This window comes from Chlorocebus sabaeus, chromosome 6, assembly GCF_047675955.1.
Source record: "Chlorocebus sabaeus isolate Y175 chromosome 6, mChlSab1.0.hap1, whole genome shotgun sequence".
Lineage (NCBI taxonomy): Eukaryota > Metazoa > Chordata > Mammalia > Primates > Cercopithecidae > Chlorocebus > Chlorocebus sabaeus.
In genome coordinates this window covers 24,034,467-24,057,999 of record NC_132909.1, presented here as the reverse complement: position 1 = coordinate 24,057,999, position 23,533 = coordinate 24,034,467, and the positions used below count along the sequence as shown (strand labels likewise).

General features: G+C 42.4%; 1 protein-coding gene across 1 annotated transcript in view; it reads left to right on the top strand.

The window, feature by feature from the left end:
- Window positions 1–695: 695 nt before the first annotated feature.
- ZNF30 (zinc finger protein 30) overlaps window positions 696–23,533 on the top strand; it is a 119,480-nt gene continuing 96,642 nt past the window's right edge. Inside the window, 2 exon segments of the mRNA XM_073016654.1 lie at window positions 696–733; window positions 735–1,422. Coding sequence (XP_072872755.1) covers window positions 696–733; window positions 735–1,422 — 726 coding nt within the window.

Sequence of the window (23,533 nt, the reverse complement as noted above, 5' to 3'; positions counted from 1 at the left end):
AGGGCAAATTAAAATAATGAGATACCACTACTCACCTGATAGAATGGCTGAAATCCAAAACACTAACAACACCAAATGCTGGTAAGGATGTAGAGAAATGGTATATCCACTTGGAAGACGCTTTGGTGGTTTCTTACAAAGCTAATCATAGTCTTACCATATGATTCAGCTATTGTGCTCCTAAGTATTTACCCAAATGAATTGAAATCTATGTCCACATAAAAACTTGTACAAGAGGGCTGGGTGCAGCGGCTCATGCCTGTGATGGCTTGAGCCTGGATACTCAAGACCAGCCTAGGGCAACATAGCCAGACCTTCAGCTCTACAAAAAATTTAAAAATTGGCTGGGCGTGGTGGCATGTGCCTGTAGTAGCAGCTACTTGGCAGGCTGAGGCAGAAGGATCACTCAAGCCCAGGAGTTCAAGGGTGCAGTGAGCTGTGATTGTGCTACTGCACTACAGCCTGGGAGACAGAGCAGGACCCGGGCTCAAGAAAAAAATGGCAACATGGTTTCTCTATGGTCCCCACCGGCCACCAGCACCGGAAGCAGCTGCGAAGCCAGCCTTCCCCAGCCTTCCCCAGTTTCTCCCCGGCAGCGCTGGGTTGGTGCTTCCCGCCGGGAAGAGTGTCCATAAGGAGAGCTCCACTTCCTTGAGGATTAAAGCCTAACAGTACTGAGGTATTTGCCAGTCAAAATGTCTGCAAAATTGGGAAAGTCATTATCACTCCTAACACACTTCAGAGGAGTGTGATGGGATTCTGACAGTGAAGACAGAAGAGCAGACCGGTGATCTGGACTCTAGCCTCCGTTGGAGCAGCAGCTACAGCCCAGAGACCTTCCGCTGGCAGACCTTCTGCAGTCAGTTTGACTACCAGGATTCACCGGGGCCCTTGGAGGCTCTGAGCCGGCTCTGGGAACTTTGTCATCTCTGACTGAGGCCAGAGGGGCACACCAAGGAGCAGATCCTGGAGCTGCTGGTGCTGGAACAGTTCCTGGCCATCCTCCCAAAAAACCTGCAGCCCTGGGTACAGAGGCATCATCCAGAAAACGGAGAGGAAGTTGTGGCTATGCTGGAGGATGTGCAGAGAGAGCTTGATGGACCAGGGCAGGTCTTTTTTGGACAAAGAAAGGACATGGTTGCAGAGAAGCTAGCACCTTCAGAAATCACTGAGCAATTACCAGCTAGCCAGCGCACGCCCGTGAAAAAGCAGCTCCAGGGAGCATCATGGGAGCTGCAGTCCTTAAGACCACATGATGAAGACATCAAAACTATAAATGTGAAATCCGCTTCAAGGCAAAAGACTTCTTCAGGCGTAGAACTGCATCGCGATGTTTCCAACATCCTCCGTACGAATGCCTCCCAGAGTTCCACATATAGAGGAATCTATGAACAAGATGATTCAAAATATGAGCATAGGATTGTAGAGTCCCAAAAGAATATGTACTTCAAGCCTAGGCTGAAGTGTCCCAGGTCACTGTCAGGAGGCAGATAAATAAAGGACCTTAATCTCTTATGAAAGCTCACAAGACCCTCTATACTATTGATGATATCAAGTTAATTTCCTGTGTTGGAAAAAAATAATCTCCTTTGCAATGTATTTTGGAAATAACTCATTGGAAACATTAAAATGACTGCATGTCTATAAGAAGTCACCTAAACATAAAGAATGTTTTCATAATAAGCAACATTATTCTATGGGTGCTTCTGTAAGGTGGATGATCATCTTAATATAAAGGAAAAAGGGAGATGAACAGAACAAAATTGTCAAACAAGACTGGTGTACCACAAGTGTTGGCAAGTGCAGTGTGTGATGGAGAAATGTACCACAGCTTAACTGGAAGAGGAAGCCCTTAACTGCTGATCACAATGCCTCAGTGTCCCCTTTTCCAGCATAAATCAGCCATGAATATGTTTCAAGCATCACAAGACAACCTTTTCAGAGTCTCCTGCATTCTTAGTAAGATGAGTTTCTAGACATGCTGTCATGAAATGAGACCCTGGATTTTGATGTTCTTGTACATACAAACAAATCACTGAAGTTCAATTTAAAGGGTCCACTGCAGTCCCTTATAAACAATTGTTGAACCTAACCTTTATAGTTAATAAGTTTTAAAACAACATTTTTGGGATATCTTATTTGACTTATCTACGAGATATGAGTAGCTATAAGTTTTACCTGTATTTAATTCAGTCAGATTTCCTGTTTAAAAAGAAAATTACTGACTCGTGTGTTATTAAAGTTATTTTGACAGTATACACACAGCATAATGATCTCTTTTCCAGAGATTCTTGATAAAATTCTGTAATGTTATTACAAGAATACATGTATTGTGTTTTCCATGGTGCTACAGTTAACCAATATGGAGAAAAACATCAGAAATCAAAGCCCTTGAAAAAACAGAAGAGGATCTTAGTCAACTTCTTTGTCTGGTTGAGTTCCTCATAGAGTGTAAAACATTTCATTCTCAGAAAATCCAACCATATCTTAGAGTAGCTCCAGAAACTGGTTTAGAGGAACTCCAGAAATGTGGAGTGACCACACTCTGCTTAGTTAGTATGCTAATAAATTTAAGATCAGTAGGAGGAGAAATGAATGTGAATTTTATTACAGAATTTTCTGATAGTGATTATGCTTTATAGCTCTAGTGAATAGGAATAAGTATTGAGTTGTATTTTCAGTCATTAAAAATGTAGGATACTTTTTATTTGGGCCTCATTCTCTTTGTAATTAAAGAGAGGAACAAGCACATCTATTGAAACAACAAATGCCTCAGAGATATGTGTATTGTGAATTACTGCTTAATTATGGGAAAAGTTTCTTAGGTTCTATGTCATCAGCTTTGTAAGATTACATTCTCTTCATTGTGAATAATTTGAATGTCTCCACCAGAAAGTGGTGCGAATCATATCATCTAAGTATGTGATGAATCTTTAAGGGGTATTGCTGTGTAATTTGAATTATTTTGCAGTTATGTAGGTATCCTAATGAGTGGATGGTACTAGTTTATATATAAGGAGGATTACTTGATCTAACCTTGATTTTTAAAAATTAGCATTTTATTAGCACCCCCATTACATTGATTAATTTTCAGGGATAGTAAATACTCCAAAATGAAAACAAACAAAAATAACAACAACAAAAAACACCTTGCACATGAATGTTTGTAGCAGTTTTAATCATAATTGCCCCAAATTAGAAGCAACCAAAATGTCCTTCAAAAAGTGAATAGATAAACCAACTGTGGTGTATCTATGCAATGGAATATTATTCAGCAATATGAAGAAATGAGCTGTTGAGCCATGAAAAGAGATGGAAGAACATTAAATGCATGCTGCAAAGTGAAAGAAGACTGTCTGAATAGGTTAAATACTGTATGATTCCAACTATATGACATTTGGAAAGGCAAAACTAGAGACAATAAAAAGATCAGTGGTTGTTAGGAGTTTGGGGGAGGAAGGGATTACATGGAGCACAGGAGATTTTTAGGGTAGTGAAACTGTTATGTATGATACTACAATACAGGTACATGATATTATGCAATTGTCAAAATCTGCAGAACTGTATAACAGGGAGAGTTAACCATAATGTGTACTATAGACTTTAGTTAACATATTAATATTGGACCATTAATTGTAACAAATGTACCACATGAATCCAAGTGGTTAATAACAGGATAAACTGTGTATGTACAGGTAGAGAAGATACATGAGAACAGACTGTACTTCCTCCTCAATTTCTCTGTGAAACTAATATTGTTCTAAAATAAAGTTTGTTAATTTAATAAAAAGATTACAGAAGTTGTAACTTGACTTTATTGGTATTTGTAAAACATATAACCCAACACCAGCTGAACACATGCTTCTTTTCAAGAGCACATGGAATGTTCATTAAGATTGGGCCAAAAAATAAGTCTTAATAATTTTGAGATTAAAATACATTTTCTTTGATCACAATAGAATTAAAGTAGAAACAATAACAATATGATATCTACAAAATCCTCAAATTTACAGATTAAATATTAAATAAGTACTATAATAAATATTAAATTTAAATCATTAAATATTTAAAAATATGTTCATATCTAGAATGAAAACAAGACACACTTTTATACAACCAATATATTAAAAAACAAGGAAAAATACAAAATATTTTGGACTGAGTAAGCAAAACACAGCAAATCAAAATTTGTGACAGACAGCTAAAGTGTGGCAGCTTTAAGTGTTTATATTTAAAACAGAAACATTTTAAGAAACAATGATTTAAGTTTCTATCCTGAGTAGAAGAATCAAAGAATAAATTAAATACAAAATGGGTAGAAAAGAAGAAATAATAAAAATAGAAGTGGAAATAGAAATTATAGGCATTACATTAATTCTATTAATTTATATTTATAGACATTTCTATATATAATATAGAAATGATAAAGTGTAATAAAATAGAGAAAGCTCCATCAAGATTGAAGAAGAAATAACAAAGAGAAAACTCAAATTACCAATATTAGGAATAAAAAGGGAAGGGCACGAGTCAGATCTGAAAGATGCTAAAAGGATAATGGGGAATCGTAAACATCCTCTAAGAAAAAACATGCAAGTCCAGATGGTTTTTCTGGTGAATTCGATCAAATGTGTGAGAACAATATTTTACCTGTGTTACACAAACTCTTTCAGCAAGTGGAGAAAGGGGCAACTTTTCCTAACTCATTCTATAAAGCCAGTATTACCCTAATATCAAAACCTAACAAGAAGAGAAAATTACAGATTAATATCGCTCATAACATAGACACAAAAGTCTTTAGCAACACTTTAGGAAATCAAATCCAACCAAATATAAAAAGATGATATTTTGTAACTAAGTAAAGTTGTCCCCAGGAAGGCAAAGATTCGTTTGACATCTAAAAATCAATCAATGTAATTCACCATATTAAGAGAATAAAGGAGAAACATCCTATGGTGATCTCAATAGCTGTGAGTCTTACATCACTTTTCAAAAACATTCTAAGCAAAGCAGGAATTGGAGAGAATTCATTTCTGTGATAAAGCACATCTACAAAAACTCTTCAGTTAATACCATACTGAATACTCTTAACCTATGATTAGGAACTGGGAAAGAATGTCCATTGTCTCTGCTTGTATTTGATAGTTTCCTGGATGTTGCAGCAAATGTAAAAGATGAGAAAAATTAATAAAATGCATGGAGATAAAAAGAGAAGAAGGAAAAGTGCCTTTATGCACAAAAAAAGTCTGTGTATGTAGAAAATCCAAAAGAGGGCTGGGCACAGTGACTCACACCTGTAATCACAGCACTTTGGGAGGCCCAACTGGGCAGATCACCTGAGGTCAGGAGTTCAAGACCAGCCTGGCTAATATCCCCATTTCTACTGAAAATATAAAAATTAGCCAGGCGTGGTGGTACATGTCTATAATCCCAGCTACTCGGGAGGCTGAGGCAGGACAATCACTTGAACCCAGGAGGCAGAGGATGCAGTGAGCCGGGATCACCCAACCGCACTCCAGCCTGGGGGATAGACCAAGACTCTGTCAAAAAAAAAAAAAAAAATCCTAAAGAATCTACAAAGGAACTATAAAATGTATGTAAATAGGAGTTGAGCAAGGTTTCAATATAAAAGTAAATATATCAAAAGCAGTTATTTTGTCCATATACTACTATATGCCCATATATGTATATAGCACATGAGTACACACATATATACACACACACACACACACATCATTTTCAAGGGCTAGGGAAGTTGATATTGGTCAATTATCAATTTCAGCCAGGGCCCTGACAGCTGGCCTATGGAATTATTGTAAGTGATATTGGTGCCCTTGGGGCATAAAGCTTTTAAGCTAGCATGGATCTTGTACCTACCTGATGTACATCTTACGTCCTTGTTCCTGGGAGAGGACAGCTCACAGACAGCTGAGTTTTTGGCTGCACATCCTACTTAGAAGAGAAATGCCTCATCGTGCCATGTTGACAAGTGTTGGTCCTGGCAAATACAGAAGGAGATAAAGAGAAATAAAAGGCATGTAGATTACAATGGAAGGAAAACTAGCTTTATTCACAGAAACATGATTCCTAGAAGCATTATTGTGTATGTAGAAAATCCTAAGGAATCTGCAAAGAAACTACCCGAAATCAAAAGCGATTTTAGTGAGGTTCAATATACAAACTCAATAGGTACCCATATATACATTTATGTACATATATAGTCATGCACCTCGTAACAATGTTTTGGTCAGCAATGAACTGTAAATATGACAGTGTTCCCGTAAGATAACATGATATTGTTACTGTTTCTCTTCTGTGTTTAGATATATTTAGATACACAAACACTTACCATTGTGTTACAATTGCCTCAAATTCAGTATATGCTGTACAGGTTTGTAGCTACAGGCTATACCATATGGCCTAGATGTATAGTCAGTTACGCTATCTAGGTTTGTGTAGGTACAGTCTATGATGTTTGTGCAATTACGAAAATCACCTAATGATGCATTTCTCAGAAGGTATTCCCATCGTTAAAGCGACACCAGACTGTGTATGTATTACCTGTATTCTACCACTGAACTATCAAAAATTAAAATTTAAAAGATTCCATTTACAGTAGCACTTACAAACCCCGTAGAATACTTAGAAATAAATTAGCAAAAGCTGTGGAACATCTATGCACAGACAACCACAAAACAGTGGTTGCAAATTTTCTCTAAAAAGCCAGAGATTATTAGGTTGGTGCAAAAGTTATTGCGGTTTGAAAGTAATGGCAAAAACCGCAATTACTTTTGCACCAACCTAATAAGTAACATAGGCTTCGTGGGTCACATTGTCTGTGACACAGACTCTGTGTGTTTCTGTGTATTCTGCAACTCTTTAAAATTGTTAATACGATCCTTCACTCACTGGCCTTACATAAACAGGCTACGGGCTAAATTTGTTGGCCCGTACGCTGCAGTGCTGATCCTTGCTATGAAATATTTCTAGGAGAAAATATTCAAGACCTAAATCTGTGGAGATACATACCATCCTTGTGACCTGGAAAAGTTAATATTGGCAAGTTGTCCATCTTGGCCAGGACCCTGAAAGATGGTCTACGTTATTGTAAGAAAGATTGGTGTCCTTGGGAGCATGGGCTTTTAAGCTAGGGTGGAATCTGCAGAAGTCTGAGGTGCCGTTTCCTGTCCCTATACCTGGGAGAAAATAGCTCTCAGACAGCTGTGTGGTTTTCTGCAAAGCTCAATTAGAAGAGAAATTATCAGACATGTTGGCGCATGCCTGCAGTCTCAGCTATTTGAGAAGCTGAGGTGGAAGGATTGCTTGAGCACAGGAGTTCGAGGTTGCAGTGATCTGTGACTCCAGTCTGCGTGACAGGGTGAGACATTGTCTGGAGAAATTCATCATGGGGATATGCTGATAATTGGTGGCCCCTGCCATCCTCCCAGGAGACTGAGCTAGGCCTGGTGTGGCCAATGGTCCACTTATAAATTGAACCAAGTTAGACCTCCTAACAGTGAAGGTACTCATTACAGCTCTGCCATGGTGCTAAGCACCCCAAGTATTATTAAAAAATGTAATCCATCATGTACACACGGTGAGACGACACCAAAGTCTGGTGGTTAAATGCATGATCTATGGAATCAGACAGCATGGGTTCAAACCCTAGCTGGGGTGAGATGGGGAACTTTCTAAGGCTTAAATGCTGTTTTACCAAATCTTGTTTCACTTTTGAAAGTGAAAATACACTGCCTGTTAGAAAGGGAAGTTTTGGGGTGAAGTTTGCAGGCAGTTTAGAATACCTGGTCCCCACCGCAGAAACCATGGCAGCCCAGATATTATAGGTTCAGGTCTTTTCAGGGTGACCACATAGAATGTCCTTGCCTCCAAGATTTGAAGAGCTGCCCTATAAAGGTTCTTGGAGGTGGTGTCCTGAGCCCAGAGCTACCTGCAGGCGGGCAGCAGTTGTGGGGGTGTTGGCATGACCTGATGTCCTCTGCGACAGTTGCCTGAAAAGACGAGGCCGAGGGTTCTTTGTCCTGTGTCTCTCCCAATCTTAGTACCTGCCCTGCAGCAGCCTCCCTGGCTGCCAGGGCACACCTGTCACCCCGGGAGACAGTGCCGGCCCGCCCTCGCCAACCCCTTATCCCAACTCCCATTTCCAGACTTCCAGGAAGCCCGATCCCCACCATGTGGGCTGCTCCTCTACTCCGCGGAGGGGAGGCTCTGCCTCCGGTGACCTCTAGGGAAAGAGCTAGAGCACCCACAGGTGCTGACTGCCGCGGCGCTGACGACGCTGCACACCCGTTCCCCGGCGGTCCCAGTGCTGCTGACAACCAGCGTCCGCGGCCCCCAACCGTCGAACAGAGCGCGTGGGGCCATCTGGTGCCAAACGCCCGCAACGGAGTGCGGAAGGTCACGAGGCGCTAGAGACCGGTTGGGGCAGGCGGTTGGGCCTTGTCACTCTTTGCTGGGCGTGATTTTTTCTTCTCTTCCCCTTCACTCCCGGCTCCTGTGCGCTTGGTGCTGAAGCCCTGGGCTCACATACCCTTTCTCTGTCACGTGTTCCAACAGCATCTCACCTGCATCAGGCTGAACAGGAGACCTGAATTTTCTACTCTACTCCAAGGATTTGCTGGCTCACAAACTGCTCTTCCTATCTTCAGCAAGCTTTGTCTGTGCCCTGCTCCTCTGTCCCCCATTGGCTACCATACCCGCTCCCACCAAGCCTACATCACCTCGCTGTCTCTGTTCCACTCTCCCGGGCCCCCTTCCAGGCCCTTCTTCCAGAATTTCCAGTCTTTGCTCCTGGATGTTCCGTCCACCCTAAGAGGCGGTATCTGCTCTGGCAGGCTCAATGCCTTTCTCTGGCGCTGTCTGCACCTCCAATATATTCAGTGACTCAGGATGGATCCATCCTGCAGGGCGCAAATAGACTGTCCTGTTCGCCACCTGAGCAGAAAGGCACCTCTATGAGGTCTTTGCCACCCAGTCACCCTACCAGACCCAATCAGCACGTGGGAGAGGTGGAGGAGAGGAGGACAGATGGAGAGAGACCAAAAGACTACATGGGGCCTTGAAAGGATGTCATAAGAATGTTGCCTTTTACTGAGAGATGGGGACCATGGAGGGTTTCAAATTGAGACTGGCATGATATGACTTAGGCTTTTGTTTTTGTTGTTGTTTTTGAGACAGAGTCTCAGAGTCTAGCTCCCTCATCCAGGCTGGAGTGCAGTGGCATGATCTCAGTTCACTGGAACCTCCATTCTCCAGAGTTCAAGCCATTCTCCTGCCTCAGCATCCCGAGTAGCTGGGATTACAGGTACCCACCACCACACCCGGCTAATTTTTGTCTTTTTAGTAGAGATGGGGTTTCACCATGTTGGTTAGGCTGGTCTATAACTCCTGACCTCAAGTGATCTGCCAACCTTGGCCTCCCAAAGTGCTGGGATTATAGGCGTTAGCCACTGTGCCCAGCATGGCTTAGGTTTTTACAGGATCATGCAGCTTGCTAGGGGCACAACATAGAAGCGGGGACACCCATCATGAGGCTACAGCCCTAGTCCAGATGGCAGTGCAGGGGGTGAGAGGAGGATTTTGTATAGGTTTCAAAGTATTATTTGCTGTTGGATTCAGTAATACATACACGGATGAGAGAGAAAAAGTGGCCTATGGAGTTACCATTCTAGGCTAGAGAAAGGTTTTAGTCATCATCAATGTGTACTTGTCACTGTAGTCATAGAAAAGGACTGCTTGTGGGGAATTCCAGAAAGGGGAAAATAAGAAAGGAAAACAAAAGGCATAACAGACCCCTTGGTACATGTATTTGGGATTATTGGCTGTGCATGTGGAAAACAAATGCTAAGACCCTGTCTTCGTCCATTTTGTGTTGCTATAAAGGAATATCTGAGGCTGGGCAATTTATAAAGGGGTTTATTTGGCTCACAATTCTGCTGTCTGGAAAGTTCAAGATTGGGCTCCTGGGCTAGGCGAGGTGATTCATTCCTGTAATCCCAGCACTTTGGGAGGCCGAGGTGGGTGAACCACTTGAGGTTAGGATTTCGAGACCAGCCTGGCCAACATGGCGAAACCCCACCTCTACTAAAAATACAAAAATTATCCGGGTGTGGTGGTGTGTGCCTGTAATTCCAGCTACTCGGGAGGCTGAGGCAGGAGAATCACTTGAACCCGGGAGGCGGAGGTTGCAGTGAGCCAAGATTGTGCCACTGCACTCCAGCCTAGGTGACAGAGCAAGACTCTGTCTCAAAACAAACAAACAACAAACAAACAAAAAAAGATTGGGCTTCTGATGAGGGCCTCAAGCTGCTCCCACTCATGGCATAAGGCAAAGAGAAGCCTGCATCACACGGAGAGAGAGGAAGCAAAAGAGAGTGGGGAAGTGCCAGGCTTTTTTGGTACAAATTTAGGGAGTGTAAGTGCAGTTTTGTTACACGGATACATTGCACAGTGGTGAGGTCTAGGCTTTTAGTGTAGCCATCACCTGAATAGGGTGCATTGTACTCATTAAGTAATTTCTTATCCCTTACTCCCTTGCCACCCTCCCACTCTTCCAAGTCTCCAATGTCTATTATTCTACACTCTGTCCATGTGTACCCATTATTTAGCTCCCGGTTTTTAGAAAACGTGGTATTTGACTTTCTGATTCTGTTTCACTGAAGATAGGGGCCTCCAATTCCATCCATGTTGCTGCAAAAGACATGATTTCTATTTTTTTTTTTTTTTTTTGGCTGAGTAGTATTCTGTTGATATGCGCGCACACACACACACACACACATATATTTTATTTATCCAGTCATCCACTGATAGACACCGAAGTTGGTTCCCTATCTTTGCTATTGTGAATAGTGCTGTAATAACATATGAGTGCAGGCATCCTTTCGATATGATTTCTTTTTTCTTTCTCTTTTTTTTTTTTTTTTTTTTTTGAGACGGAGTCTCGCTGTGTCACCCAGGCTGGAGTGCAGTGGCGCGATCTCGGCTCACTGTAAGCTCCGCCTCCCGGGTTTCCGCCATTCTCCTGCCTCAGCCTCCGAGTAGCTGGGACTAAAGGCGCCCGCCACCACGCCCGGCTAGTTTTTTGTATTTTTAGTAGAGACGGGGTTTCACCATGTTAGCCAGGATGGTCTCGATCTCCTGACCTCGTGATCCACCCGCCTCGGCCTCCCAAAGTGCTGGGATTACAGGCTTGAGCCACCGCGCCCGGCCTTTTTTTTTTTTTTTTTTTGAGATGGAGTTTTGTTCTTGTTGCCTAGGCTGGAGTGCAATGGCGCAATCTCCACTCACTGCAACCTCCGCCTCCTGGGTACAAGTGATTCTCCTGCCTCAACCTCCCGAGTAGCTGGGATTATAGGGATGTGCCACCACCCCCAATTAATTTTTTATTTTTAGTAGAGATGGGGTTTCTCCATGTTGGTCAGGCTGGTCTCAAACTCCCAACCTCAGGTGATCCACCCGCCTCAGCTTCCCAAAGGGCTGAGATTACAGGCGTGATGGCAATCAAGTGCCTGGCACTTTTTGATATGATTTCTTTTCTTTTGGGTAGATACCCAGTAGTGGGATTGCTGGATTGAATGCTATTTCTAGTTCTTTGGGAAATTTCCATATTGTTTTCCATAGAGGCTGTGCTAATTCACATTCCCATGAACAGTGGCCCCTTTTACCACTGTTTTTTAGTTTTACCAAAACCAACTTTTTGTGGGAGTAAATAGAGTGAGAAGTCACTCACCCCTAAGGGAGAGCATTAATCTATTTATGAGGAATCTGCCTCCATGACCCAAACACTTTGAGAACTTTGGGTTCAGATTATAACATGTGGTTTGGGATCAAATTATAACATGTGGTTTTGGAGGAAAATATCCAAGCCATAGCAGACACCCCAAACACTAAAACTCAGACACCAGATTTTTTTAAAACAAAATTATGAATGCTTTAGAACAGATTAGGATAAATTATGAGAATCTGTTACAGCTTTGGAATATGAAGGCATTCTTAATATTGAAAGATCATAAGATAAAATATTGAGAAATTGAACGCCACTGAGTTTTAAAATCTTTTAAAAAACAAAATGCAGAGGTAAAAGATAGATTTAGAACTTCTGTTCATCATAAGATACAATTCAGAAAATGAATACTCAAGCTGTCAACTGTGCAAAAACATTTGCAAACATATCTCTAACAACATAGTGCGAGATCTATGAAGATATATGAAGAGTTCCGACAACTAAATAACAAAATCCCAAAGCCTCTAATAAAAGCGGGCAGAACACTTGAACAATGCCTTTACAAAAAGTGATTCATGAATGTTCCAACAACATTCTGGGAATCATGCTTGCAAACCTTTCTGACTAATGAAACTGAGCGTCTTTTCATGTGCTTATTGGCCATGTGCACATTATCTTTGTAGTCTCATTTTTAAGTCAATTTAGGTAACCTTTTCCGTCACTTGCAGCCTAGAGTCCTAACTGATTCAAGAAGTATGTTTCATCTCAGAGAAAGAGTTTCCATGTTCTCTATCTCTTGTAAACAGGTATTCTTCAAGAAACTTTACAATATAACACTCAGACACAGAAGTGTACAAATCATCTATTCCTCAATATATTTTTGCACAATGAACAAACCTATATAATCTAGATCAAGAAGAAAAACACAGGCACCTCAGAATCAACCTCATGCTCACTCCTAGTCAGTGTGCCCCCTCCCAAACTTTTAACATTATAGATGAGTTTTGCCTATTTAAAAACTTTATATAAATGGAACCCTACCATGTGTCCTGTGTGTGGCTGTGTCTTTTCATTCAGCAGTTTGTAACATTCATCCATGTTGCTTTTAGCAGGACTGTGTTCTTTTATATTGCTGTGTGATGTTCCATTGAACAAATATAATTTATCCATTCTATTATTGATGGATATTTGAATGGACTTAGTTTTTGGCTATTAGAAATAATAATGCTGCTGTGGCTGGGTGTAGTGGCTCATGCCTGCAATCCTAGCAGTTTGGGAGACCGAGGAGAGTGGATTGATTGAGACCAAGAGTTCAAGACTAACCTGGCCAACATAGTGAGACCCCCATCTCTATTCTTTTTTTAAAAAAAGAAATAATGCTGCTGTGAACATTCATGTATATGTTTTCGACTACTTCTGAGGTAGGACACAGGACTTAGCTCCAAGGTGGGGCTTGGACACTGAAGCAAATTGAGGACTAGCTAAAACAGCATCAGGGTGGAAGCAGCCTTCCATCAGACACATCCACCAGTGCGCCATGTCAGTTTACCATTGTCATGGCAACATGCAGGAATTACTGCTCCTTTCCATGGCATTGACCCAATGACCCAGAAGTTACTACCCTTTTCCTAGAAATTTCAGCATAAACCACCCCTTAATCTGCATGCAATTAAAAGTAGATATAAATATGACTGCAGAACTGCCCTGAGCTGCTGCTCTCTGTGCACTGCCCATAGGGTAGCCCTGCTCTGCCGGAGCAGTCACAGAGCTGTAACACTGGCTCTTCAATAGAGCTGTCTTCTTCCACCACCAGCTCACCCTTGAATTCTTTGCTGAGTGAAGCAAAGAACCCTCCTAAGCTAAGCCCCAATTTGGGGCTTGCCTGCCCAGCATCACTTCCAATATCATAGACATTTTCAGTGATGCCTACTTATGAGGTTTATCACTTAACTTTTCACATTTAGGTCTGTAATTCTCCTGTTGATGTGCATGTCTTTTGTAGATTTATTTCGTGTTTATTGATGCTACTATATATCCTCCGAAGGAATTTACCTTTGGAGGTAGCTAAAGGCAGCTAGGATGGGAAAGCATACTTTATTCTGAGATTAATGTAAGTCACAGTCATGCTTCACTCCTTTTGAAGGCTGAATCTCTCCTGTTATCCTTATTTCTGGGATATTGGCTTTCAGACGTTTTACATGAAAGCCTGAGTATTTACTGGGGACCCTCTTCACTAGCAGGTCCTGACTCTGAATTTTTTTCTCACCAGCCCCTGAAATTGCTGAAAAGCTCTTCTCGGCTTCTCTGCTTCAGAGCCACAGTTTTCTATGTAGTATTTCAGAAGCCACTTATGAATCAGTAACAGTTTAAAGGGGAAAAGAAGTACCCGAGTCAGGCTCATTTCTTAACACTTCCTCTTCTATGTCCCTAAGAAATTGGACCTTCAGTTCTTGGCTTCATAGTTAACACTTGATGCTCGCAAATAGGTGTTTTAAAGAATATTTTATGCAGCTTTTCTAGATTTTCCTGCAGGAGAGTTGATTTGATAACTAGCTTATCTGTCATTTCTGGAAGTGAAAACAGTGGCATACTGTGAAATTTATAATTGTTCCTTTAGGGAAAAATAAAATTTTAATTTGTAGTCTTTATGGGTTTGCATACTGTAAATGCTCTCACGATGGCTGATTTTGAATAACAAATGTGACATCATTGAACACAAAGTGGAGACTATCACAGCTCACCAAAACAAAAACAAAAACAAAAAAAACACAGTTACAGGAAATAGCTAAAGTTGCACATCATGTTGAAAACTTATGTGTTGTCACTGGACTCCCAAGATTCTATAATCTGCTTTGTGATGCTGGGGTTGCAACTCCTCATAGACTCCTCTGCCAGTTGACTTCTTCCCCCGAGGAAAATGGGTAAACAGACACTGGCATACCCATACAACGGGTTACCACTAAAAAGTAAGATGGAATGAACCATGGATGTATGCAACGACACAGATTAATCTAAAAATCAGTATGCTGACCAAAAAGAGAGCATGGTCACACATACACATGCAAGACTACATGAGTCAATTTACACGAAATTCTAGAAATGGCAAAATTAATCTATAATGTTTCTTTTTGTTTGTTTGTTTTGTTTTGTTTTGAGACGGAGTTGCTCAGACTGGAGTGCAACAGTACAATCTTGGCTCATTGCAACCTCTGCCTCCCAGGTTCAAGCGATTCTCCTGCCTCAGCCTCCTGAGTAGCTGGGACTACAGGTGTGTGCCACCACACCCGGCTAATTTTTTGTATTTTTAGTTGAGATGGAGTTTCACCATATTAGCCAGAACGGTATCAGTCTCCTGACCTCATAATCCGCCCGCCTCGGCCTCCCAAACTGCTGGGATTACAGGTGTGAGTCACCGTGCCTGACCATAATTTATAATGTTTAATAGATAAGTGGTTGTTTGATCTATTGATCAATGGTCATAGATCAATGTTTGTTTCGGGCTAGATATATGGAGGGATTGAGAGGGAAGGAAATTTTGAGGAGATGGAATATTCCTATATCTGTCTCTTAATTACCTTGTTAGGTGCTTAAGAGCATGCATTTGTCAAAACTTACCGAGCTCTATATTTTAAATGAATACATTTTGTTTTACACGAATTTTACCTCCAACATTTGATTTGAAAAAAAGCGAAGCAAAGGTAGAAAGAATATCATTCTAAAATCATTGTTTTATGAAAAGATTTTGCTACACAGATGAAATTGGCCATAATAATGGCAGAGAAGGCCAGATTTTCTTTATAATTGTTGTAACAGTTTTTAAACATGAAAAAGGTTCATTTAGGAAACAATGTGAAGGCAGGGACATGGCAGAGAATGGGAAGATGGTCAGCGGGGAGGAGCAGAGTAAGAAGAGAGCAAAGACACAAGCACTCTTGTGTGCAGAAAAGGCATGGTGAACATAGGGGTAAAAATCACTAGCCCTTCTCAGAGCAATTCCACCATTCTCTGAAGGAAAGTCCATGGACCATGAGAACCCCCCACCTTCTGGGACATATATATCTGGACTGTGGGACTTTGACCTCTGTTGGATCAGCCAGATCCCCTTTCCCTGGAGCAGTCTGTCAGCACAGGAAGAGAACAGCTCAGCCCTTGGGAGAGAGAGTCATTTATGGGTAGGATGCCCTGGCTTCCTGCAGCTGGCAAGTGTGAAAGTTGATTATATAAATTGAGCCATTCTTGTTATACCCAACTTAAACAGAATTGGAAGGCCATGAGGAGAAAACACACTCAGGGCATGCGAAGCATGTAATTCTTTGCAAGCCTAGCTGCTGAAATTGCCTGCTGTAACCCAAAAACAGTTTTATGTAGTAGCTTCTGAAACAACCTGCTGGACTCTATGACTACTTTCACCCACTGCTATCACTTACCAATCCTAGCTTGCCAGCTCCCCAAAACTTTACTAGTGCCAGTGAATTGTCTTTGCAAAACAAATTGTCTTTTCTCTTTTTAATGAAACCTCTAACCTTCTATTTGTTCTTCTAAAAGGCTGCCCAGTTGTATGCCCTGAATTGCAATTTTCACTTCCCAAATAAAATGGTTTATATTTAGAGATATAGTTCTGTATTTTGACTTCGACCCAAGGCCCTGATTTGCTCACTGCTGTGATCCAGTTGCACCTCTAGGTTCAGTCAATCCTCTCCAATTCTTCAGGGATTGTCCCAGGATAGGTTAGTTTTGGGTGTCCTAGCTTGTCATATAAATAGGAACATGCAGTATGCATTCCTGTGCAAGGATTCTTTTCACTTAGCAGAATGTTGTGATTTTTGACTTTTCTTGTCTGTCATCAGGGTTATTTTCTTTGATAGCTGAGTAATATGAATACTTCATAATTTTTTTTCTATTCTCATGTGAATTGGTATTAGGGATATTTCTAGATTGTGCTTATTATGAATCAGGCTTTCATGAATTTTGCCTACTATGCAAGGCTTTTTGTGTCATGCAAGGCTTATCGTGTACATATGTTTTCATTTCTCTTGAGGAAATAACTCAGAATGGAAGTGCTGAGTAAGAATAAGTGTATGTTTAGTTTTATAATAAGTTTTATGATATTTTTTCAATGTGATTGAACCATTTCATATTATTATTGCAATGAGAAATGTTCCATGTTTTCGTTTCTCTCGAGGAAATAATTCAGAATGGAAGCACTGAGTAAGAATATGTTTAGTTTTACAGTAAGTTTTATGACATTTTTTCAATGTGGTTGTACCATTTCATATTATCATTACAATGAGAAGTATTCCACATTTTCATTTCTCTCGAGGAAATAATTCTGAATGGAAGTGCTGAGTAAGAATAAGTGTATGTTTACTTTTATAATAAGTTTTATGACATTTTCTCAATGTGATTGTACCATTTTATATTATTACTGCAAGTAAGAAGTGTTCCAGGTGCTTCACACCCCTACAGGCATTCTGGTGGATGAGCAATGGCATCTCAGTGTGGTTTCCACTTAAACTTCCCTGATGATTAATAATGTTGAGCATTTTTGATGGGCTTATTGAACATTTCTGAATCAACTTTTGGAAAGGGATTATTGTTCAAATGTTTTGCCCAGTTTTTTTTAATTGAGTGGTTTGCCTTATTGTTATTCTATCATTATTATTGTTACGTTTTGAAGGGAGGGAGAGAGAGAGAGAGTTGGTGGCTCTACAGCAACACAGGTTTATTGCCAGTACAACTTGCAGAGAGGGGACCAGCTTAGTGCCAGAGCTCACTGCCGCTTAGAGGCTGGGGTAATTACAGGCCTGGGCAGGAGGGGTCTGGGCCGTATGGCTTGCTGCCCGGGAGGATGTTGATAAGGATGTTCCTTGGGCCTTTGCCCAGCAGGATGTGATAAGGAAGTCATGTGGCTGGGCAGGATGTTTCTCACAGCCCAGGGCCCCATGGAATGAATGTTTCACTCTGACCAGGGTCTGTAAAATGGCAGGGGCTTGCAAAATAGTGCAACTTGGACTAACAATTATTGTTAATCCTAAAGGGAGAAGGAGATTCAGCAAGAATGGTGAAAGGAGAATTATAATTTGGGCATCTTATTTCATGATCAATATCTCATGGTGGGGTAAGAACAGAGGCAGTCAGGATTGGAGGGTCTGGCAGGCAGGTCAGCTGAATCCGTGTCTACTAATGAGGCAGGAGCCAGGATCCGCATGATGAAAGTGGTCACAGTCAGGAAGTCTGAAATTTTCTCAGCAGAAAGGAAGAAAGAACAGACAGGCTGAGTGGCCCTGCTGTCTGAAGGGGCCTCAGTTTTATCCTCCAACACCTTGGGGCTCCACTGGTGCTCACCTTTCTTCTCCAAGCCTAGGTCTTCAGCAGTGACTACACAGGGAAGGTAGGGGGCAGGGGAAGCTCTCCTCCACCCAACAACAGTGGCAGTGGCAGCAGCAGGAGTACTGGAATTGGGGGTTACAGAGCTTACAGCTGTCAGATGTGTTTGGAAAGTTCCTTCTTGACAGAGAGTGTCTGGAAACTTTTTCTCCCTGTGTCTTGCCTGGCTTTAGTGAGGCTGAAGATCTGGGTGAATGGCCTCCATCAACATCTCCCTTTGTCCACCTCTCCAGTAGCAGAGCGCAGATAAGACTGGACGGGACAGCCCTGCTGAACCCACAGCAGACCTCCAAAGAGGGCTGTATAAGTTGGCGATGCCACTGCCTTTGGCAAATGGGCTCAGAGAAGATGTTTGGGCTTTTCTTACTCAAGGTGTCTTCTGGGTGTTTGGGACAGAGGCTTCCTTTCAGGGGTCCAGGACTGCACTGGAAGGAAGTGACCACAAGATGACACCGTTGTTCTTCCAGACACTCCCGTTGTTATGAGGGTGAGGGGGCAGCGCTTCTCTAATCATCCTTCCTTTGCTACTTTTCCCCTCCGCCTTAGCTTTTCCTTTCCTGCACTTTCCTGGGGACTTCAACTCAGTCTTCCTGAGACAAGGATAGAGGGGAGGACGGGACAGGCCAGCCTCGTAGAGGTCACTAACTGCTCAAACCCCAAACAGAAAGGAGTCATTTGCAACCTGGTAGAGGACTCTACCATTCCAAGATATTCAGCTGAACACCCTAGCAATGGCTCCTGAGACCTCCACACTCGACAGAGTCCCGCACACAGTCAAGGTAAGAACCCTAGAGAGGAGCCCAGAGCCTGCGGAATCAGACACCGCCTCCTAGCGGTGATGTCCGACCGAAACGGCGCGGGACTGCAGTAAACCTGGGCGAACAAGGTCGAGGAGAGCTCTGTGCCGGGACCGCGAGGCGATCCAGACCAGATGGGGACCACTGGGGGCAGTGGCGGGGGGCGAGGGGCGCGTGTAGAAGAGGTTGCCCGTGGAGAGCAGCCTGTGCGCTGCACACCCCGTTCAGCCGGATGCAGTTGAGCCGCCGTTGGAACGCGTGGAGAGAAAGGGTGCGCGAGGCCAGGGCTCGAAGAAATGCCGCAGAGGGCAAAGCGCGAGGTACAACGGTCCAGCCCCAGCAGGGGACTCTCGAGCTTCGAGCTTCGGAATTTCGCTTATCGGGTAGGGGCTGTTTAGACCCAGACCGGCTCCTGCGCGATGTGAGCACTGTTCAGGACTGCAGCTGTTGGGCACCAGCAGCCGGGTCGGCAGGCTCCGCGAAGCCTGGCCCGGACCGTAGCTTCTGCAAGCAGTGCGGGTGTACCCTGGGGTCACTGGAAGGCAGCGGCTGCTCAGAGCCAGAGTACAGAAGCAGCCCAGGTCTTCCCAGCACCAGGTTGCTGGAGAGGGAAGAGGGCTGTACTGGTTCCCGAGCTGAATGAGGGCCAGGTAGCTGCAGCAGGTGCTAAGGTGAGGAGGAGACGCTATCATGGGGTGCAAATATGGAGCACACAAGGCTGGACCCTCTTCCTTTTAGGCAACTGCTGCTGATGACATCAGTTTCCTCTCTCCCCTCCTCAGGCCACCACCTCCTTCATGCTCCTCTCTGATCACATCTCCAAGTCCTGGTGTCAGGAGCCTTCTCTGTGGCCGCCCTGGAGAGACTTGAGCCTGGGACATGACCTGCTGGGCTGTGAAGGTTTCTGAGAAGGGAAACTTGTGGCCTGACCTGCCTGGATGCTGCACCCAACCTCATCTCTTCCTGGGAGGCAGGTTCTCTTCGCTTGTTTCTACACATTTGGTAAAATAGCATTTAAGTCCTAGTCCCTGGTAGTTACCCTGCCAGGATTTGACCCAGGCTGTCTGACTCTATTTATGCACACATCATATATTACCGTTTTTTATTGTCCTTAGGCCATGGCACACATATAATGAACACTTAACGTGACCCACCAGGAAGTCTTTCCTTTTTGGTTCAACTCAGATCTTGGCCATTGGCCACAATGGGGCCTTGGTCTCCTCTGAAGATGACCTGGGACTGCTGTTCACAGGCAAATCCCCATTGGGCATTTCTATTCTCATTGAGCTTGCAGCAAACCATGAAGGTCTCTGTGGCCTATCTTCTCCCAAAGCCAAGGACGGGAGATGGTACGTCAGGTGGGCACAGGATTCATGCTGATTTAAAAGCTTTATGGCAGGGCACAGTGGCTCCTGCCTGTAATCTCAACACTTTGGGAGGCCAAGGCAGGAGAAATGCTTGAGACCAGGAGTTTGAGACCAGCCTGAGCAACATAGTGAAACCCTGTCTCTACAAAAAAAAATTTTTAATAAAATTAGCCGGGCATGGTGGCATGCGCCTATAGTCCCAGCTACTCAGGAGGCTGAGGTGGGAGGATCACTTGAGCCCAGGAGTATGAGGTTATAGTGATCTATGATCACACAACTGCAGTACAGCCTGGGCAACAGAGCGAGACCCTGTCTTTTTTGTTTTGTTTTGTTTTGTTTTTGAGATGGAGTCTTACTCTGTTGCACAGGCTGAAGTGCAGTGGTACAATCACTGCAACCTCTGCCTCCTGGGTTCGAGCAATCCTCCTGCCTCAGCCTCCTGAGTAGCTGGGATTACAGGCACCCACCACACCGCCCAGCTAATTTTTGTATTTTTAGTAGAGATGGTGTTTCACCATGTTGTCCAGGCTGGTCTTGAACTCCCGACCTCAGGTGATCCACCCACCTTGGCCTCCCAAAATGCTGGGATTACAGACATGAGCCACTGCGCCTGGCCCTGTCTCTTTTTTTAGAAAGACTTTTCAGAATCCTGGTCAATATTGACAATTTATCAACATTAACTTTTCCAGTACAGGAGCATGATATATGTCTCCATATATTTAGGTCTTTTAAGATTTAAGATTTTCACTCAACAATATTTTGTAGCAAGATCAACAAGCTAATTGGCCCCGGAACTATTTTTGTAAGGCCAGTGACTAAGTACAGTGTTAACATTTTTGGCCGGGTGCAGTGCCTCATGCCTGTAATCCCAGCACTTTGGGAGGCCGAGGCGGGTGGATGACCTGAGGTCAGGTGTTCAAGACCAGCCTGGCCAACGTGATGAAACCCCATCTCTACTAAAAATACCAAAAATTAGTTGGGTGTGGTGGCAGGCACCTGTAATCCCAGCTACTCGAGAGGCTGGGGCAGAAGAATTGCTTGAACTGGGAGGCAGAGGTTATAGTGAGCCAAGATCATGCCACTGCACTCCAGCCCTGGGCAACAAGAGCGAAACTGTCTCAAATAAAAAGAAAAATTTGAGGGGCTAAAAATATAAAAACGAGAATACGTGGAAAAAACCATAAGCAACCCATAATGCCATATTTACTATCTGAATTTTTAAAAGAAAATTTGTAACCACGGTTTTGTAGTTTTCTGTGAATTGAACTTGTACAGCTTTTAATTTATTCCTAAGTATTTTATATGAGTTGTAAACACTACTGTAAATGGCATCATCCCAATTTTAGTTTTCAATCATTCATCAATGGTATACACAAAATACATTTTGAAAATATGTATTGACTTGTATACCGAGTCCTTGGTAAATTCACTTTTGACTTTTGGTAGCGTCTTTGTTTTCTGTGAATCATGTTTATGTGAATAAAGCTACTTTAACTTCTGTTTTAATCTGCATGCCTTTTTCTTTCTCTTTCTTACCTTTACATTTGCAGAAACCAACAACTGTCAGCATTAACACCGTCAGGCATTTCTCTTCTAATTTAACCTTGCAGCCAACCACACAGCTATCTGTGCGTGACTTCTCCCCAAGCGCAAGGACATGAGATATGGATCAGGTAGGTGCAAGATCCATGCTGTCTTAAAAAGTCTTATAAGGCCAATATGTCTTGTAGCAATTCCAGACCAGTACTGGCTGTGGCCTGTTAGGAACTGGGTCGCACAGCAGGAGGTGAGTGGCAGGTGAGCAGGTATTACCGCTTAAGCTCTGCCGCCTGTCAGATCAGCAGCGGCATTAGATGCTTATAGGAGTGTGAACCCTACTGTGAACTGCGCATGCGAGGGATCCAGGTTTCACATTCCTTATGAGAATCTAATGCCTGAGGATAGTTTCATTCCAAAACCATCTCCCCGCTACCCATGGAAAAATTTTCTTCCGCGAAACCAGTTTCTGGTGCCAAAAAGGTTGGGGACTGCTGCCATAGACCAGCTTTCTGGATTCTGGCTGAAATGGACAACTTACCAATATTAATTCTTCACTCTACCAGCTGATACACACACACACACACACATACATTCATACATGTATTGGTATATGGTAGTTTACAGAAAAATAATTGTTTTATATATATTGATTTTGTATACTGGCACCTTGCTAAATTCACACCTTACTTTTTATAATTTCTTGATAGATGGCATAGGATTTTCTGCATACACAATCATGATTTCTGTGCATTGAGTAATTTTACCTTTTCCTGTATGATTTTAATTTTTCTTATCCTCTACATTTGTTACAACCTCCAATACAATATTGAATCCAAGAGAAGTCAATGGACTCCATTTTTTACTTCCTGATCTTGGGGGGAAATATTCAGTATGCTGTTAACTGAAGTTTTTTTTTCTTCAATGCATGCATTGTCACATAAAAGAAATAAGGAAATTCCGTCCACTTCCTACTTTACTGAAAGATTTTTTTGAACAGAATGTTAGCTTTTTTCAATTAGTTTGTTCACAACTTTGAGACAAATTGTATCGGCTGATTCTTTTCTAATAGCTTTTTTGAGAGATAATTCATGTACAATACAATCCACATATTTGAAGTATAGAATTCAATGGCTATTAGTATATTCACAGAAATGTACAACCATCAACACAATTTTGTAAAATATTCATCACTCCAAAAAGAAATTTTGTACACCTTAGCCATCACCTTCTAATACCCCCACACCTCCCAGTTCTAGGCAAGCATTAATCGACTTTCTCTCTCTATGAGTTTACCTACTCTGGATGTTTCCTGTATGAAATCATAGACTATGTGGTTCTTTCGGGCTGGATTCGTTCATGTATTATAATGGTATTATGTGGTGTATACATAACACAAAATTTACCATTTTTACAATTTCTAGATGTACAATTCACCGGCATTTAGTACATTTATATTGTTATACAACCATCGCCACTATTCATATCCAGAACTTTTTCATTATCCTAAATTGAAACTCTGCCCCTATTAAACAATAACTCTCCAGTGCACATTCCCCACAGCTCTGGTAACCTCTACTCTGTCTCTATGAATTTGCCTATTCCAGGTATATCATATAAGTAGAACGATACATTTGTCCTTCCATGTCCAGATTTTTTTACCTGGCATAGTTTTTTTTTCAGGTTTTATCCATATTGTAGCATGTATT